The sequence below is a fragment of the Liolophura sinensis genome, chromosome 9 (assembly GCF_032854445.1).
Source record: "Liolophura sinensis isolate JHLJ2023 chromosome 9, CUHK_Ljap_v2, whole genome shotgun sequence".
Classification (NCBI taxonomy): domain Eukaryota; kingdom Metazoa; phylum Mollusca; class Polyplacophora; order Chitonida; family Chitonidae; genus Liolophura; species Liolophura sinensis.
The window spans coordinates 23,307,983-23,328,870 of NC_088303.1; the positions used below are offsets into that span (position 1 = coordinate 23,307,983).

The 20,888-nt window shown below is 40.3% G+C and overlaps 1 protein-coding gene across 1 annotated transcript; it reads left to right on the plus strand.

The window, feature by feature from the left end:
- Positions 1-1,311: 1,311 nt before the first annotated feature.
- On the plus strand, positions 1,312-16,256 carry LOC135475135 (mitochondrial 2-oxoglutarate/malate carrier protein-like). Its single transcript, XM_064754895.1, has 10 exons — positions 1,312-1,454; positions 3,748-3,809; positions 5,361-5,451; positions 6,062-6,145; positions 6,707-6,826; positions 7,229-7,319; positions 9,188-9,278; positions 10,103-10,202; positions 10,825-10,876; positions 15,696-16,256. The coding sequence occupies exons 1-10, from the start codon at positions 1,381-1,383 to the stop codon at positions 15,870-15,872; spliced, it is 942 nt and encodes a 313-aa protein (XP_064610965.1). The 5' UTR covers positions 1,312-1,380; the 3' UTR covers positions 15,873-16,256.
- The last annotated feature ends 4,632 nt before the right edge of the window (positions 16,257-20,888 follow it).

Below are 20,888 nucleotides of genomic sequence, written 5' to 3' on the forward strand. Positions count from 1 at the left end.
AAAAAACGCACACCAGTCCGTTTTGCCTCGACTCACGGTCCATTTTGCCCCCTGTGATGTATGATATTTAAAATATATGAAGAGTGTAGGCCTATAATGTACACTTTCACAGTAGCCTGAAATGCCTTATATTATTTTATTTTATAACATATTATTATTCCTCATTAATATCGCAAAATTATCCAAACATGTTATAAACTATATGCCTAAATATAAAGCAGACCCATATTTAACTTCTCATTTTAAATTTTAAACTCTTCTACAAGTACATTCACTGCATTTACTAAAACGAACAACAAAGATAATATGTGCAATGTATTCAACAGTTAGAAACCTAGTAAATCATGGAACAGTTTGTCAATTTTCGGTTCTATTTTATATTAGTGCATGACAAATTGCCTAACCACAATAACGTGCACACAGAAACATTAGAACAAAAAAACGTAATACCAGTGCAGAGTTCCGTTAAAATGTCTAACTTTTGGGGCAAAAGGACTTTTCTCAGGTGAGCGGTTTTTCACCTGCTGTCGGAACTGTCGTCATGTGAGGTTCCTGGCTATATGTTTATAATGAAAGTTTACGTAGTCTATTATAACATGACCATTTGTACAATATCTATGGAATTATACTGAGACTAGCACCTGAGCCTCCAAAGTTAGCTCTCTCCCCTAGGTTCACGGGCTATATCAGGCGCGCCTGAAGCAATTTGAAAGTGGTCCGGAAGCTTTGGGATGCTAAACAGCTGGGGATGCGCTGAAATGGTTTCATGGGTTTTTTATTCTTCACGTAGATCCATTGTAATTTCATGTACTGAACAGTCTTCATTTGCTGCTCGCCATTAAATTGGTTCGACTTTTCTTTTGATTTATCATTTTTTTTTCTTTTTTACGCCCAGTCACACTGTAAGCCAACTAATACCGGGTCAACCTGCCCTGTTTCCTTGCTCTAACCTATCCGTGCTGAGCACCAAGCGAGGCAGCTACGCGTACCATTTTCAAAGTCTGTGGTATGTTCCCCGGACACCAGACTAGGAAGCGGACGCTCTGACTACTAGGCCTCGGAAGAGGTTCACATTTGTCCTGAAGGAAACCATAATTGTGTGTTCAGACCCGTTGGAGGCCGTAAAACTCTTCTCTGTTCTGGTTTGCATTGGAACTATTCAGATGTGTTTCACATGATGTGTTCAGTATATTTTATGTCTATAACGTACCGTATTCATCGATCATTGCCTGAAGAAAAAGTGATATATCCTGTCAATCCTGCTTTCAGTTCTGAATATAGTTCTAGTTTTTACATACCCTGCACTTGCAGCCAAGGTCAACGGGCTTTCACGTGGAAAGAAAGCAGCGTCTGTCGAAGCTGGTTTGTCATCTGTAGAAGATGTCTGGTCAAAAGCAAACACCGGTCAAGAGGATACCTAATGGGGTCAAATTCTTATTCGGAGGCGCTGCAGGGTATGGCAGATAGCTTCCGTTTTCATTATGCACTGTCTTACAGCAAACTTTTTATGCAGCTTTCACCTTGGCTTGAGATGAACTGGGATGAAATCACTCGGTTCCTAGTTTTCGCGACTCTATAAATTGCTCTACATTACGTTAAATGTCAACAATCAAATAGGTCAGAGACGACAGGTGTCATCCACTGGCCACTTGAAGTCTGATATGGTTAAAGGCAAATGGTATCCGCTTAAACACAAAGAAATGATACGACAAGAAAGAATATAGAACATAGGCCTACCGTATTTATTATAATATTAATAATTCGTGTGCGCCTGGCAGTATAAAAGAAATTATTGGTACAGTAATTGCTTATTTATCAATTACTGGTGCGTGTTATGTCACAGACCCATATGTCTTTGCCATTCAGAACTGCCAAGAATTACATGTGATATACTACAAGTAATCTTACATTTGACCCAAATGTAAGGTTCATCTGTAGTTTTATCGCATTATACTTCTTTAGTTCGAGGCACAGGCACTCTTGTGTCAGATTAATAGAGTGAGTGAGTGAGTGAGTGCTTGGGGTTTAACGTCGTACTCAACAATTTTTCAGTCATATGACGACGAAGGAATCATTAGGGTGCATGTACGTATAATGTGCCTCCTTGTTGCAGGACGGATTTCCACCGCTCTTTTATTTAGTGCTGCTTCACTGAGACGACTTACCGAAGGCAAGTAAGCGGCCCCGCCCGAGCCATTATACTGATACGGGTCAACCAGTCGTTGCACTATCCCCTTCATGATGAACGCCAAGCGAGGAAGTTACAACTTCCTCTTTTAAAGTCTTAGGTGTGACTCGATCAAGGATTGATCCTGGATCTACCGGTCCCGAAGCGGACGCTCTACCAACTGTGCTATCCGGGCCGGTCCCAGATTAATAGATTATCCATACCTAAACCTGCCGAACCCACCTCAGCTATGCTGAATGGACTTAAAATAAAGCATTCTGCCACCAATTTGGACACATCTCATACTATCCAACACAGTCTGGCATTTATTTGTCCAGGTCACGTACATTTATTGGGCTCACCATCACTAACACAATATATTTCCATATCCTATCAGTGAGTAACCATGGAATGAACTTACATATAGACCCAGCAATTCAGTGCCCGAAGTCTGATGTATAGGTGAATCGCTTCAATGATGTGCAGTGACCATTGTTTTCACAACTGAACAAAGAGAGATACTGAGCAGACACATCTGATGTTGTCTGCAGGATTTAGGAATATACATGTTGGTTTCATGTGTGTATCAATTGACAGGTTTAGAATGGGTCGTTATTGTGATAAACCAAACACATCATTATGGTCAACCACCATTTGTGACAGGGGTGAGAATGTAAGGATTTTTTCCAGGGGCCACTTTCACAAAACTTTATATGTCATCTTTCTTGTAACTTTTTGTAGTGCGTGTAGTGCCATAAGGCAGCATCATTTACGAGAAAACAGCCCCGATGGCTCAGTTGGTAATCCATCCGCTTTGGGGGTGGTAGAATCAGGGCCAATGCTGGGTCCTCTCTTGGCATTAAGCATTAAGGGTATGGTGCAATGACTGGTTGATGTGTATCAGTATAATGGCTAGAGTGGGTGCTTACTTGCCTTCGGTAAGTTCTCAGTGAAGCAGCACTAGATAAAAAGAGCAGTGGAAATCTCTCCTGCAACTAGGAGGCGCATTACATGTACATGCACTCTAAGGACCCCTTCGTTGTCATATGATTGAAAAATTGTTAAGTTCTCACTCACTCATTTATGAGAAAAGTTATGAAAAATTGATCTACAAAGGTTTGTGAATGAGGGTTCTGATCCCCAAACTTTAATGTTGACATTGTTACCATGCATAATGAAATTTTATAAAATTCAACTCAAAATGATGCTTTCTGAGAGCTCTTATAAGTTTGAAATTTGTGTGAAAACTTAACTTTTCATTGGTAAACTATCACATTTTTGTTCATTGTACTTAATGAACTGTGGTTAGTTTGGGTGCACAACAATTTGGGAGCATTTCCTCTAAATATGGCCCTGTTGGTAAAGGTGGCCATTCATTTTAATGATTGATTATCAGATATGCCCAAACAAAGTTCCATTGGTAATAAAACTGTTTTCTGGTGATAAAAAGTTACTGAAAGTCCTGTTCTTTCTTAGCCTTGAAACAGATAGCCTTGGTTTTTATTTGAATTTTTTCTTTTATTCTTTTTTTCTAGAAAATGTCTTTATTTTTGCTATTTAACACACTTTTTTTGTTGTAGAATGGGTGCCACATTTTTCGTGCAACCTTTGGACCTGGTCAAAAACAGAATGCAGCTAAGTGGTCAGTATTTTGTGTACAGTGTGTGCGGTGGTGTATGCAACTGAGTGGTCACTGTTTTGTGTACAGTGTGTGCGGTGGTGTATGCAACTGAGTGGTCATTGTTTTATGTTCAGTGTGGGCGGTGGTGTATACAACTGAGTGGTCAGTATTTTATGTTCAGTGTGTGTGGTGGTGTATGCAGCTGATTGGTATTTTGTGCACATTGTACAATAGATGGGTGAGTATTGTGTGTTTAATGAATGTAGGTGACTGGTGAGTATTTTGTGTACAGTGTGCATCTGTGGGTGAGTATTGTGTGTATAGTGTATGTAGATGAGTGGTTAGTATTTTGTACACTTACTATTGGTGTGCATTGTGTCTAATTTGAATGTATGTAGCTGATGTATGAATATTGTGTGTACGGAGAATAAAGTGGAATGGTGAGTATTATTGGTGTGCAGTGTGTGTAGCTGATGTGTGAGTATTTTATATACAGTGTGCACAGCCCTGGTGGTGTGTAGGATTTGTATGGTATGTATGCAGCTGAGAGATGAGTATTGTGTGCATAAGGCGCAGGTAACATGTATGCAGTTGTCGAGAGCTGACTATTGTGTGCACAAGGTACAAGTATTATGTATGTGATAGAGAGATGAGTATTGTGTGGACAAGGTACAAGTATTATGTATGTAATAGAGAGATGAGTATTGTGTGCACAAGGTACAGGTATTGTGTATGTAGCTGAGGGAAATGTATATACATCTACATACACAGTGTGTACAGGTGAGTGGTGAGCATTTGTGTGTACAGTCATTGTGTAAGATGTGTATGATATAAGTAGCTGAGAGATGAGTATTGTGTACACAGTGTATACAGATGAGCAGAGAGTATTGGTGTGTACAGTGTGCACTGCTTGGTGTGTAAGATGTGTATGATATAAGTAGCTGAGAGATGGGTATTGTGTGCAAAATGTGTACAGGTGAGTATTGGTGTGTACAGTGTGCATTGCTTGGTGTGTAAGAGGTGTATGACATAAGTAGCTGAGAGACGAGTATTGTGTGCACAGTGTGTACAGGTGAGTGGTTAGTATTGTGTGCACAGCGTATACCGGTGAGAGGTGAGTGTTGGATGCATGGTTTACACAGCAGAGTATTAAGTGGTATAAATGTTCAGCTGTTACAGAGTAGTGAATATCGAAAGTATGATATATATGCATGTACCTATACACGTGTGCAATTATTGTGTTCTGGAATGGTATTGCTTTTCCATCAGGGATTTTATATTGGAGATAACAGTATTGTGTAAAAAGTTGTTTTAGTTGCTGTCATAAAAAAAATTATCACTATCTGGGATGAGTGTAAACATACAGTTGTGTTATCTCAACAAGTGGTATTACTAGAACAAAAAATCTTAAAAGCCCTATCGAAATCCAATATGAGAACATTTATTTTGTTGACTTCATCTGCATGTTGATCATTTCAGTTTGATAAAGCTTTCCACATGAAATGTTATTCAGGTCTAATGATTCTATAACCTACACCTGCATTAGATACAGGTATGAGTTTCTCCCCACAGGTATGGGAGGTGAGGCCAGAGAGCACAAGACCAGTTTCCATGCTGTTCGCTCAATCCTGAAGAATGAGGGCATATTTGGCATCTACTCTGGGTGAGTACTGACATCCTTGTGAGCAGTCATGGACCTTACCATAATATTATCAGACGAACCCTGGGAACTCCTGTTTCATTCCACCTATGAAACTGACAACCATGCTACACAAACTGAAATATTCTTAAATCATTTCATTCCTGAGAATGTCGAATCGAATTCCTGAGAATTTTGCAACATGGTGAAACAAGTACATATACAATTTACTGGTTTTGTGGAGTTGCTTTTTTTTTAACTTTGTGGAACAAAGCCTGACTGATTGGGATGTAAATGTACATAAAAGTGAAACGATTTCAGTCAACTTGAAGAGAGTTTGGTACACAATTTTGGATAAATCTTATATGTCAGTCTGTATCACTTTGAAAAGAAGGAGTAAAATCTGAAAATTAGTGTTAAATATATTAGAGTGCTTGTTGTGTTAGAATAGATATGGTGTATGTTATGTGATAGTTGCAGCAAAAAGGTGTTGTTTTGGAACTGATCTTTTTTTGTACTCTGGCCTGTGGGTTTGTCCAAAAGCAGATGAGCAATCAGTTGTTGAGTACACTTTAATATTACAGTGTATAACGCAGTAACTATTGCGTGTTTTCTTATTTCCATATATTTGCAGATTGTCAGCCGGATTACTACGTCAGGCTACTTACACCACCACAAGATTGGGCATCTACACTATTCTGTTTGACATGGTGTCTGGGTAAGTTACCCACTTACGCCACCAGGAGATTGGGCGTCTACACTGTTCTGTTTGACATGGTGTCTGGGTATTTTACCCATTTACGCCACCAGGAGATTGGGCATTTACACTATTCTGTTTGACATGGTGTCTGGGTAAATTACCCACTTACGCCACCAGGAGATTGGGCATCTACACTATTCTGTTTGACATGGTGTCTGGGTAAATTACACACTTACGCCACCAAGGGATTGGGCATCTACACTATTCTGTTTCACATGGTGTCTGGGTAAGTTACCCACTTACGCCACCAGGAGATTGGGCATCTACCTATTCTGTTTGACATGGTGTCTGGGTAAGTTACCCACTTACGCCACCAGGAGATTGGGCGTCTACACTATTCTGTTTGACATGGTGTCTGGGTAAATTACCCACTTACACCACCAGGAGATTGGGCGTCTACACTATTCTGTTTGACATGGTGTCTGGGTAAGTTATCCACTTACGCCACCAAGAGATTGGGCATCTACACTATTCTGTTTGACATGTTTACCAAACTTTATTAATTGCTTTATTTGTTAGAGATGGAAAACCTCCAAATTTCTTCACGAAGGCTGCCATTGGGATGACTGCAGGAGCTATTGGGGCATTTGTTGGGACCCCGGCGGAGATCTCGCTAATTAGGATGACAGCAGATGGACGGTGGGTTGTCTCCCTTGATACCATAAATACGGTGTACATGTAGCTGTATTTCGTCAGCCAAAGGGGCCTCCTTGGTCACGGTGAGTTCAAGTACAGCTCCAGCTTTCTGGTTGGACGTGGGAAGGTCAGCCAACATCTTGTGGATGGCCGTGGATTTCCCTGGGCTCTGTTCGGCTTCCTCTTGTTATAATGTTGGCCGCCGTCATATAAGTGAAATATTCTTGAGTATGATATAAAACACAATCAAATAAATTAATAAGTACTAGGTCAAAGTGTGAATTCGACATTAGACGTCTGGACAGAGACAGCAAACTGTAGTAAAATCCCTCACAACTGATCCTCTGTCAAGTATTAGATCATTTTTATGTGTGTACATAGTGCTTTATGTTTTGTTTTTTACAGAATGCCAGCAGAAAGTAGACGAAACTACAAGAATGTTTTTGATGCTCTTATAAGAATTACCAAGGAAGAAGGAGTGGTAACATTATGGAGGGTATGGTCATGTGTGCTTGTATTTTTTCATTAATTCTGCACTTAATTTTGAAACAAGTTACCGTACCTTCTCAATAATTACAGATACTCGCTAATTGAGACACACTGAAAGTAAGCGGGTAGATCATAGTCATGTGCATAAAAATATGCATACATAACGCTGAAAGCTGTTCTTTCATATACGAAAAGGTTGAGGGTACATGTACATGTGCAGATCAGATTGAGGTCCAAACTGAGCTTGCCAACAGATCTTCTACATGTAGGGCAGTTCATAGGTGAGGTACAAAAGCCTGACTACTGCTAACCTCTCCTACAATGTAGGTGGTGGCAGACAGGGTTTAGCGAGGGTTGATTTGACCCATGACAGTGAGGAGTAGGCAGAGATTCTCGCATCAGTGGGGTCAAAGAGGGATAGCAGAATCTTGGTTTGTCATTTCAGTCATCATCTTACTGTAAATTTAACAGTAATTTACTTGCTGCTACAAAAATGATTTGGACAATAATTTAAGGGCATCTTTTTGCTTGTCTGTGGTATCTCAAAGAGTACTGCATGTATTAAGTTGAGGTTTTGCACAGTAATGAGGATGTTCTCTTGTTCAATGCAGGTTAATTAACGTAAATTACAAAATTCACGATGTTCACACTCTCTTGTGTATTAGAGTAAATGTTTGAGGGTTTAAAACTGCCATAGCGGAATTGTGTAACCCAGTACCGTTCAACCTTGTTACATACTGAATCAGGTTACATGGTTCAGCGATATTGGGCTACACAACAAACACCAAGACGAAGGGGGTACATGTGTAAAATTTCTTCTACCCCAAAAAATGAAGAAAATGTGTTAACAAAACCTCGGCATATTTCATACTGCGTTCTTTTTTACTCCCTCAGCAAAGGTCATGCATTTAGACCAATCAACGATAAGCATAGGCTGTTGCAGTTGACTTACATGTTCATGTAGGTACATCAGGGCTGCATATGTGCGAGGTCTTGTCTTATTGTTGTGTGATGTAGGAATGTAAAAGTTTACCGTACATGTCTTATGATGTCATACTACTGGTGTCAGATGGGATCGTCATTAAACATATGTTTTGTTTTTCCACATCATAGTGTCTTGATGTAAAACATCAAAAATGTCAAAACAAAAGTGATATCTATAAACTCTGTGAATTAATTAACGCCTTTATCAATGTAGGAAATTTCTGTAGTTCGCCTTTATATAAACGATAAAAGCAAATTTAACAAACTCAAATTCTTTTATTTGTAGAAATGAACAGCAAGGAATGATATTATTTGGGGAGGTAAACGTACCGGCTTGTGTGTTGCATGACACACTTGATGTTTTTTGAAAGGTCATCACTATTTAATACGTATATTTGCATATGACCTGTCACTAACAGTGGGATAGAATAAGGTGTTAGGGGTGGAATCTAAAAATATACTGCGTATGCGGTTACTTCTGATAACACCATTCTCAGCCCAACCAATGTAGTTGTGTCTGTGAAAGCAGATGAAAAGGTGCATAAATCTTACTGTAAGTTCCTCTTTCACCTGCGAAAAAGTTGAGGAATGAGGGTAACTCAGGTGTTGCACATATGTGAAGCACAATACCATTAAGGGGGTGTTCCATTAATTGTTGGTGCCCTGAATGTGTGTTAGTTATTGTAAATTACCAAATTCATGATCTTCTTGTCACTTTGCTGGATTGGAACCCCTACTAAGGTAAATGTTAATTTATTGAGTTGAAGTTTTGGATTCATACAGGTGGTTGTCATCAAATGAAAGTTTGATTATAAACCTGTGCAGTAAATACGACTGTTCCTTATTTGTGTATCAATCTGTAATTCCATATTGCCATTGTGGATATTACAGGGCTGTATTCCTACAGTTGCCAGAGCTATGGTTGTCAACGCAGCACAGCTGGCTTCTTACTCCCAAGCAAAGCAGTTCCTTCTCTCAACATGTAAGTTCTGTCTTCCCTGTCACGCACTGCTTCGGTGGCCTGATGGTTGAAGTGTCTGCCTGGAAGTTGGGAGATCCCGGAAATAGACTTGGGTCAGGCCATACCAAAGACTTCAAAAATGATACTTGTTAGTGCCCCGCTTGGTGCTCAGCACTGAGAGGTTAGAGCAAGGAAACAGGACTGAGTGGCCTGTTGTCAGTATAATGTGACTGAGTGGTTTCCTCCCACCATAATGCTGGTTGCCGTCGTATAAGTGAAATATTCTTGAATACGGCGTAAAATACCAATCAAATAAAATAAATAAATAAATCTTTCTACATGTGAGCTTTGTCACATCAGTACAGTCTTCTCTCTACATGTGAGCTTTATCACACCAGTACAGTCTTCTCTCTACATGTGAGCTCTCTCACATCAGTACAATCTTCTCTCTACATGTGAGCTCTGTCACACCAGTACAGTCTTCTCTCTACATGTGAGCTTTGTCACATCAGTACAATCTTGTCTCTACATGTGAGAGACTCTCACCAGTTCGGCTGCAGCTTTAAGTAAAGAAGTTTACCATTAACCTGGATTAGGGCCTTGATTTCCCTGTAAACCTGTCCTCTGTCATACACATATAAAGTTAACATTTTTTGGATATGTCATTTCACCTAAATCAACTGAAGAAATAAACTTATACACCTGAATAAATGCAGAGTAGATGTGTTTACCTTGAGGAGTTTACTTGGTTAGATATTTATTTAGGGTACAACTACATTTACATTTTGTATCAGAAAAACTTATGTCTTCTTTTAATTGGCTTTTCTCTTCTTTTCTGCTTGTAGCATACTTCCAGGACAACATTCTGTGTCATTTCGGTGCCAGTATGATTAGTGGCCTGGTGACCACGGCAGCCTCTATGCCAGTAGACATCGCTAAGACCAGGTAAGATGTTTTTAGGGTCATACAGTTACACATGTAGCGCTCAGGCAGAGAGTTTCAGGCAAGTATACATATACTTATAACCAGATAGGAAAATCCTACTGGAGCTTTTTTTCTTGTATTTCGCAAACAAATGGAGGAATAGTTAATCAGAGGACAGTATTACTGTCTTTGTTTATTGTACTTTTAAACCCAGCCCAAAAATCTTGAGGACTGATTTTTTGTGCATGTAAGAGAGGGATTTTATTCATTCCGTTTAATAGCATTTTCCATTGCTGTCTATAATGCACACCCAAACTCTGAACTTCTGCAAGTGTGTCATGTCTCCTGTTACAGTTTTGTGCAGAAGATAATAAGAAAAATCACTCCAGTAACTACATGTACACCATCATTTTGAGAACGAATCAAACAGTGTAATTCTGTATGAAATGCACACAGGGCAGACATGATGGGCAGGCCTCAAACTACTGACTGGTTCATACATGTAAGATGCATGTAATTTGCTTTGTGATTGAAGGTCATTTTGTGATGGACTGGACAACCCTGGGGTTTTTATTACTTACGTACTAATAATTTTTGTCTACATGTATGTGATATATATGTATGTGTTTTATATTAATTTTAGAATTCAGAACATGAGGATTGTTGATGGAAAACCAGAATACAAAGGAGCTCTGGTAAGACCTGCTGTTTTTTATGTTAAAAGTTAATACATCAATGTAGTATCATATTTCTTAAAATGTTTATTATTATGATGTATGTAGGATAACAATAGGGCTGCATCGAATTACCTCCCTTGGGGTAACTCTCCTGTTTAAAAGGTGCATTTTTAGGAGTAAACTGTTGCTAGGTGCGGCCTCAGTAAGATGGTTAATGACAAGTTTTGGAGTTAAAGAGAAATAAACTAGATGAAGGTCTAGCTTTAAGACAGATTTTAATTTCGCGAAGTTGCATGAAAGCCCAGGAAAATGTTACGAATTTCTTATTATCAATTTGGAAGTAATTTTATAATCCAGGCAAGAGTCAGCTTTGCCTAACTCTTTAAGCTGAAAACCATGGATTTCTTTCAAAATATCTCTTCATCTGCGACTCCCAAAGGCTTATATCATGTTTTTTTTTCACATCTTATTCCCTAGAAATTATTTGTCTCTGTCGTGACATAACCTGTACACTGCATGCTTTAATAGGAGAGGTTCCACTTCTTGAAGTTTCATGTCTCAAAAGCTAATCTGGTGTTACGTCATAGTTGCTGTCGGGTAATAAGGGAGGTAATTCAGAGCAGACCTATTACTGATATGCTGAAGATCATTACATGAAGCCATTTTGAAGACAAGCCCAGCCGAATTGTGAAGCTGGTACCAGAACAATTACAAGTGAGGAGAAATATAGCTTGGGTGATGGCCTACCCAGACACAGTGTCATATAGTGTTTTAGTTCTAGAGAACTGGACTTTAAAACTTAGACTTTTCACACCAACTTCAATTACATGTCAAGAGAGTCTAGATACATGGTGCGTCCAATGAACATAAAATTTGCAGAATCGTGTCGCAAAATCTTGGGGAAAAGTTTGACAGTCACCATTTGCCTAAGGACAGTGGTTTATTCCCTGCACTTTGGTTTTTACCTCGCCTGTGCAGAGTAAAGCCCTAGGGGAAGCAATGTTATACAAAATGGTAAGGACGGCATCCTAAAAATTACTGCATGTATTCAGCTCAAGTTTGTATGCATTTATAGCCTAATCACAGGATTGAAGTCAGGAGACTTCATGATCTAATCTGGGTCCGGCCATCTCAGAGACTTTAAAAATAGCACTTGCTGCTGCCTTGCTTGGCACTCAGCACTGAGAGGTCAGAGCAAGGAAATATAGCTGGTTGGCCTGGTGTCAGTATAATGTGACTGGGTGGGGTGTCATGTCTGGTGTCTTTGGCATGATGCTTCAGTGGCGGCAGCACATTGGCAGTATGAACATTGAACCATCATTGATTCGCTGCGTGCAGATTAAATACCTGCAGGCGAGCTCTTCAGTAGCCTTGCTCAATCTATAAATCTGCTGCTAACTTCAGTTACGTCTACCTAGGAAGCAATGTGTAAACGCAGTTATAAGAAAATGTTCAAGAAAAAAATAGTGTATCAATTAATCAGTCACTGTGACTGATCACCATTTGCACATTTTGCGAATTGTTCTTCATCAAACTGAAATTTACGGAAGTTCATTCTGTACTTGTTAATGCTTCGTATTCAAGTGAAATAATCCAGAAAAATCATCTGGTTTGTGTGCGTTTACATGTATATGTGTGTGTATTGAGTTGCTCCCCTGTACACCTGCAACACCAGGTGTAGTCCTCAAGCGGGAAAAGTTCATGTTGTCTATCATTTTGAGGGGATAGGAGATACTGGGGCTATAAACATTGAAGTTCACATTTTATGATTTATTTAATTGAATGGTGTTTCGAGTTGTACTCAAGAAGATTTCATTTGTATGATGAGAACCAGCATATAGTGGTTGAATTCTGCGGCAATCTGCAGGCATATCTCCGCAGAAGAAGCCAGTCTGAGCTCCAGGATCGCACTGGCGAGAGAGTCATTGTAGTACATTACAAGGAGATTAGCAATGCTGTGGCCAAGTGTATTTTACTTTGTTACATGTGTGCTTTACTGCCACACACTACAAGCTGTTAACAGTGTATTGTCAACTGCCAAGGCTTTGCAACTACAAGCACTGTCAGGAGCTCAACAGAATTGTGGCCCATTGTCATGCACTGTCAGGAGCTCAACACAATTGTGGCCCATTGTCATGCACTGTCAGGAGCTCAACACAATTGTGGTCCATTGTCATGCACTGTCAGGAGCTCAACACAATTGTGGCCCATTGTCATGCGCTGTCAGGAGCTCAACACAATTGTGGTCCTTTGTCATGCACTGTCACGAGCTCAACACAATTGTGGCCTATTGTCATGCTCTGTCAGGAGCTCAACACAATTGTGGTCCATTGTCATGCACTGTCAGGAGCTCAACACAATTGTGGTCCATTCTCATGCACTGTCAGGAGCTCAACAAAATTGTGGTCCTTTGTCATGCACTGTCAGAAGCTCAACATAATTGTGGCCCATTGCCATGCACTGTCAGGAGCTCAGCACAATTGTGGTCCATTGTCATGCACTGTCAGAAGCTCAACATAATTGTGGCCCATTGCCATGCACTGTCAGGAGCTCAACACAATTGTGGTCCATTGTCATGCACTGTCAGGAGCTCAACATAATTGTGGCCCATTGCCATGCACTGTCAGGAGCTCAACAGAATTGTGGCCCATTGTCATGCACTGTCAGAAGCTCAACATAATTGTGGCCCATTGCCATACACTGTCAGGAGCTCAACACAATTGTGGCCCATTGCCATGCACTGTCAGGAGCTGAACAGAATTGTGGCCCATTGTCATGCACTGTCAGAAGCTCAACATAATTGTGGTCCATTCTCATGCACTGTCAGGAGCTCAACAAAATTGTGGTCCATTGTCATGCACTGTCAGAAGCTCAACATAATTGTGGCCCATTGCCATGCACTGTCAGGAGCTCAACACAATTGTGGTCCATTGTCATGCACTGTCAGAAGCTCAACATAATTGTGGCCCATTGCCATGCACTGTCAGGAGCTCAACGCAATTGTGGTCCATTGTCATGCACTGTCAGGAGCTCAACAAAATTGGGGCCCATTGTCATGCACTGTCAGGGGCTCAACAGAATTGTGGCCCATTGTCATCCACATTGCGGAGAGTAACATGACAGTGGCTCACTGTCATCTACCATGAGGAGTGTATAATACATGAAGCTGTGGCTCACAGTCATATACTGTGAGGAGGGTATAATACATGAAGCTGTGGCTTACTGTCATATACCATGAGGAGGGTGTAATACATGAAGCTGTGGCTCACAGTCATATACTGTGAGGAGTGTATAATACATGAGGCTGTAGCTCACTGTCATATACCGTGAGGAATGTCCAATACATGAGGCCGTAGCTCACTGTCATATACCGTGAGGAATGTCAAATACATGAAGCTGTAGCTCACTGTCATATACTGTGAGGAGGGTTTAATACATGAAGCTGTGTCTCACTGTCATGCACTGTGAGGAGGGTATAATACATGAAGCTGTGGCTCACTGTCATGCACTGTGAGGAGTGTATAATACATGAAGCTGTGGCTCAGTCATATACTGTGAGGAGGGTATAATACATGAGGCTGTAGCTCACTGTCATATACCATGAGGAGGATGTAATACATGAAGCTGTAGCTCACTGTCATATACTGTGAGGAGTGTATAATACATGAAACTGTAGCTCACTGTCATATACCATGAGGAGGGTGTAATACATGAAGCTGTGGCTCACTGTCATATACTGTGAGGAAGGTTTAATACATGAAGCTGTGGCTCACTGTCATGCAGTGTGAGGAGTGTATAATACATGAAACTGGCTCACTGTCATATACTGTGAGGAGTGTATAATACATGAAGCTGTGGCTCACTGTCATATACTGTGAGGAGGGTATAATACATGAAGCTGTAGCTCACTGTCATATACCGTGAGGAGGGTGTAATACATGAAGCTATGGCTCACTGTCATATATACCATGAGGAGGGTGTAATACATGAAGCTTTGGCTCACTGTCAAGCACTGTAAGGAGGGTATAATACATGAGGCTGTGGCTCACTGTCATATACCATGAGGAGGATGTAATACATGAAGCTGTACTCACTGTCATATACCGTGAGGAGGGTGTAATACATGAAGCTATGGCTCACTGTCATGCACTGTAAGGAGGGTATAATACATGAGGCTGTAGCTCACTGTCATATACCATGAGGAGGATGTAATACATGAAGCTGTGGCTCACTGTCATATACCATGAGGAGTGTATAATACATGAAACTGGCTCACTGTCTTATACTGTGAGGAGTGTATAATACATGAAGCTGTGGCTCACTGTCATATACTGTGAGGAGGGTATAATACATGAAGCTGTGGCTCACTGTCATATACCATGAGGAGGATGTAATACATGAAGCTGTAGCTCACTGTCATATACCGTGAGGAGGGTGTAATACATGAAGCTGTGGCTCACTGTCATGCACTGTGACTAGGGTATAATACATGAAGCTGTGGCTCACTCATATACTGCGAGGAATGTATAATACATGAAGCTGTGGCTCACTGTCCTATACTGTGAGGAGGGTATAATACATGAAGCTGTAGCTCACTGTCATATACCGTGAGGAGGGTGTAATACATGAAGCTGTGGCTCACTGTTATGCACTGTGAGGAGGGTATAACACATGAAGCTGTGGCTTACTCATATACTGTGAGGAATGTATAATACATGAAGTTGTAGCTCACTGTCATACACTGTGAGGAGTGTATAATACATGAAGCTGTGGCTCACTGTCATGCACTGTGTGGAGCATAGAATAATGTGCCGCTTTTTTCTTTGTATATTTGCAGGATGTGTTGGTGAATGTGGTCAGGAAAGAAGGTTTCTTCAGTTTGTGGAAAGGTTTCACCCCATACTACGCCCGTCTGGGGCCACACACAGTACTCACATTTATATTCCTAGAACAGATGAACAAGATTTATGCTATATATGTTCTACAGGATAAGCGTGCTTCGGGTGGTTTGTGATTTACATAAAGGTGACATGCACACACATTAGAGCATCAAGGTCAGTGTTTTTTTTCCTGCATTTATGATTGTGAAGTACCAGTGAGCTTGAGGTGAAAAACAAAATAATGTCATTGACATACACTTCAAGAAAAACAAAAAATCACGGTGTGGTGACTTTAAGCTATAAACATTTCTTATAAGGGCAGTTTTAAGTATCTTATGAGTGTGTTAAGATGTCATTTAGCTCAGCAGTATTGTCTCAAAGTGGATTAGGATGTTGATTGTCCAGCTAATCAGTGTGTTTGTTTCTGGCACAACATTCATTTTGGCCAGTTCTAAATTCTTCATGTGTAGTTCTGGAGTTTCGGAAAGAAATACACTTGTAAATGTATACATGAGTGCACCTCTTTATGACACATCAAATGAAGTGACAATTGTTATTATTTGTAACTTTGGCAGGCCAAAAGTTTGTGTTACTAGAATGTTTTTCTGCACATTGTTGTCATGGATTATTGGAAGGTGCAGCAAGATCCAGTTGTATATGATGCCCAGAGTATATGTTTGTTCGTCCGTCCGTCGTTTTGTCTGTCTGTGTGTCTCACGTATGTACAAAGAAAGTTCCTCATTACTCACATTTTTATGATTTCTGTCAAAATTCAAAGAGCTTACATTGTCAATTGAGATATGATGCAATCTCATTTCAACAAGACTTTATGTTAACTCTCAGGAGTACCTAGATGTGGTATTTTTAATGCTCCATCTTATGATTTTTAAGCCCGTATTTTGTTACATTGCACCAATAGCATCACAAGGCTGTGTGTACATTGTAGGTCACCAAGTTGTTGCATATAGGATTTCAGTGTAAGTATTCGTATTCTTTTTAAAAGAAACAGATGTTTATTTTTTCCCCCAAATTTGGAGGACAGGGTGGTCAGGAAACAATATTTTCTATATGTGTGCTGCGCCGCGTGCATTGCTAGCAGCAATATAATGTGGAAAGCATTTTGAGGTGAGCCCAGTTGTTTATTCTTGATGAAGCCATTGCACCCTGGCATCATTGATGGTTCTGTATCAGTTTGACAAAGGTTAAACAACCTAATTAATGAACCTAATTGTCTTCATGTGTATTGTAAATAAATTGATATTTTCATCATTGTATCCAAGATGGTGTGTGTGTATGTAAACTAACGATGTTTGTTGGTGCGCTTTTTTTAGTTTTGATCTTGTTGATTATCGTAGCATAATATTTCTCTTGGTGCTTTTGATGGATTTGTGTACTCATATCATAAAGTATTATGTGTGCTGTTGTGTATAGCGCTAAAATAGTGGGCTAAATTTTGACTTGTTAACTTCAGAAATGGTGGATTGGGGAATCGAATTTACATGGAGTATCTAGGAAAAGATGTACTTTGGTAGTGCGCATTTTTATCCGGATATATTGTCTTTTTTCCCACATCGTAAGTAGTGGCTATTTGGCAGAACGTACGGCACAATGTATAATACGGTGACAATACATTGGACATGAGAAATACAAGACAGAGTTGTGGTTCTGACACACCTTGTTACATGTGGATGAGTTGTACAGTTATTTCATCAGCCGTGCGTAATTTTCAAGGTTAGCACTTCTATCTAATATCAAGTGATGTTAGATTTAATATTTGTCAATGGATTTGTCGTAATCGATTGTTGTTGAGGCAAATGTCATCAAAACAATGTCTCAGGAGCGTCTAAATGATGTAGTTGTTGTGAGTTAAAGTTCAGCTGAGGCTGCCTTCCTCTTCGGTCCTATACGTGTGAAGGTCTTACAGCAACATTCGGATTGTCGTGGGTCGGTTTCCTCCCACCATAATGCTGACCGCCGTCGTGTAAGTGAAATGTTCTTGAGTACGGCGTAAAATAATGACTAAATAAATAAATTAATTAATTAATTATATTTTAGATTGTCATCAGCACAATTGACTTTCGACCGACTGTCTCCGATCAGTGTCCATATATGGCTTGTTAACTTATCCCTCAAAGTACTTACCATTTTCAATCTAATGTACTAAGATCGGGTGGCGAAACCCCCCAGCTGGTGAACTTTGGCCCACTTTATGAAGACTTGATGTCATATTAGAATATTAGAATATAGCGTCATTCAAAGGAAAGGGCATTAACATATGTGATCTTTGTAATTGGGAAGAACCTACTGTGATGCGGCCCAGAACTGGGAAAAATTTGATTAGAGCAGCCTCAGTATGTGTACTTCTCCTGTTATGAGGCTGGGGGAAGTTTTCATGTTTACGCAGAATCGTAGTAGATATTTCATGGCCCACCAGTTTTTACACCCACCTTATAGGCCGTGGAGATAATTTTGTAACATTTTTGATTTGTGGTTGAAAGTCGCTGTATATGAAAATGATACATTTAGTGATGGTGCAGGGGATCTTCCTTAATTATATGTTGTGAACAATTATGCCGTTTTGAATTTGTTCAGAACCAGGTGTAAACGTTTTTAGCATTGTGAAAAAAGCACCTTAGTGTATAAAATGAAATCTGTAGTAAATGGTCAATACATTCTGCTTGTATGGAAGTGATAGGTTAACAGTGAATAACGCTAAGCCGATTACTTGGCGTTGTGCCTCCAGCTCTGTAATAAGTGTATTTCTGAAATTTTCACTTCCCATCTCATTTGGGTTGGAAGGGTTCAAAAGGAACTGCAATGGACACAAGAGCCGTGCACTAGGGTTACATAGTAACGTGGATCCGACTACAGCCGTAGGGTTAGAGACTGGCCCATTTTGTGATGTTTGCCAACTATTGATATGCGACGGTGTGTTCCAGCTATGTCAGTTTTTCTTGCATTGTATTTTAACATTCGGATATACATATTCAATTAAAATTAATCCGCTTTCGACATAGGGTGTTCTTGGCTAACATTTACTTATCGAAATGGGAGACTTTACAAGTCACATTTATATTATATGTATTATCTTTAAATGGAACAAGTATTCTGCGGAACACCTGAATGCTTTTGAGAGGTTGTGTAGCGTTGTGCAGCACAGTCTATCTCATCTACCATCGCGCATTGTCTTTTATTCATGTATTGCCTACCTCTGTTATACCTACGTATAGTTTTTGTCCTATTTTTCTCCTCCTGTCACCAGTAAGGTGTGTGGAAATTTGGAACTGGAGTTCAGTTGTGTGACCTAGACTTGCTTCTCACAAGGTGATTGACAGTCTCTTCGTCTGGAGATCCATTTCTTAGTTGTGTACATGTGTATACTGGAAAGTTTTGTAAGTATACTACCAAGACCACTATGTGATTGTTTTTTCCCCCATGAAATATGTAAAAGAGTGCAACAACTTCCCGTTGTGCACAGATTTAATAATCAAATTCAATAAGTTCAGAAAACGTGGGTTAATTTCGCAAAGAGGTTTGACATAAACAAATGAAAAGAGATTAGAATATGTTAAAGCATAAGCATACAGCCAACGAAATTTTTGAAACGATGTTTCAATCCAGCTGCGGGCTGAATTTATGAAGAAATGGTCTCCATCACAAGATACGCAATGTTGAGTATGATATGAAAATGAAATAAAATATATGAAGTAATGAAACTGTGTGAATGTTATCATGTGTAAGTGCATGTACAATATCTATAAGTAGGGGGTGGGCGCTCGATTATTGTGTATGCCAGGCAATCTGTCGCATGATAGCCCGGCCGAGAATATGGTACAACCTCAACCTCCCCGAATTTCTCCTCTGGCACTGCTGGTGGGGTTAAATATGTGGTCGACGACGCTCGTGCGACCATTTGAGTAGTCTTTCGTTCGAGGCCACTGGGTATGTTGTGCATATCTGTATGTCACACGTGGGAAAGATGGTCAGTTGATCAGGGCTCCACATTTTCACCACGGCAGGGCTCTGGTATTATGGATCAACAGGCCATGTTCTCGTCACGCTGTGAACCTGATATTGTCCATCAGGGTTCCATGTTCTCGTAACGATATGACTCTGATGTTGCCGATCAGGGCGCCATGTACTGATCACGATTTATTTATTTTGTTGCACTTTCATGCCGTACTCTAGAATACTTCACTTATACGACGGTAGCCAGTATTATGGTGGGAAGAAACAGCCCGCGGGAAGCCTACGACTATCCGTAGGTTGCTGGAAGACCTTCCCACGTATTTCCCACGCACGTAAGGCGGTGCCAACATATGTTCTGGCCCCTCCACTTCTCAACCCAACCATATAGAATAATACACCACAGCGAATATTCAATGCTTTCCTTCACTAATACGAATCGGATATTAGAACATTTCTTTTAATTTGCTCAAGAAAATTAACACACTGTAATTTTATTGGTCAGATATGTTAATCAGGGGAAAAGTGATCATGCGATTGAAAATTGGTATCTAAAATTTTGTAATTTACAAAATATGGCTGTGTAAATCTGCATTCGAACGGAGTTAATAACACGTACGTCTATTCCTCTGGAAGGCTTCCTGTCCACCAGCAAAATTCAGTGCAATATTTCACGGCATACGTTCAGCAAAGCGATAATTTTTACGAAGCTAATGTTTTGTGAAGCCATTCCTGCATGTTTTCTGTCACATAGAACGTTAGAATATCGAGTCGACCTAGATTTTTATCATCCTGTTGGATAGGAATTCCCTATTGCGATTTTGCCGATGCTACCTCCTGTGAGCTTCATCTTAGCACACAAATCTTTAAGAGTTTTAAGGCATTTAGAACCTGTCTCCGCACGTCTGTATTCTCAGGGTTCCGACGCCTGGGCGGCCCCTGAACCCTCGGTTATAATTTGCTGGGATAGCCGTTCCCCTTGCCTTTGTACGACTCAAACCATTCTCCACCCCGCTGGCTACGGGAATGGTGACTCTGGTCAGTTTCAGGGGCGGCGGAAGCATATTAAGATTGCCCCGATCATCTTAGCCCAATAGGCGTGGGTCCACCTAGGCCCCGGAAGATGAGGACCGCTAGACTGCCACAGAGACGCTGAAAGCGATTTCTGGTGTCTAAAATTAGAA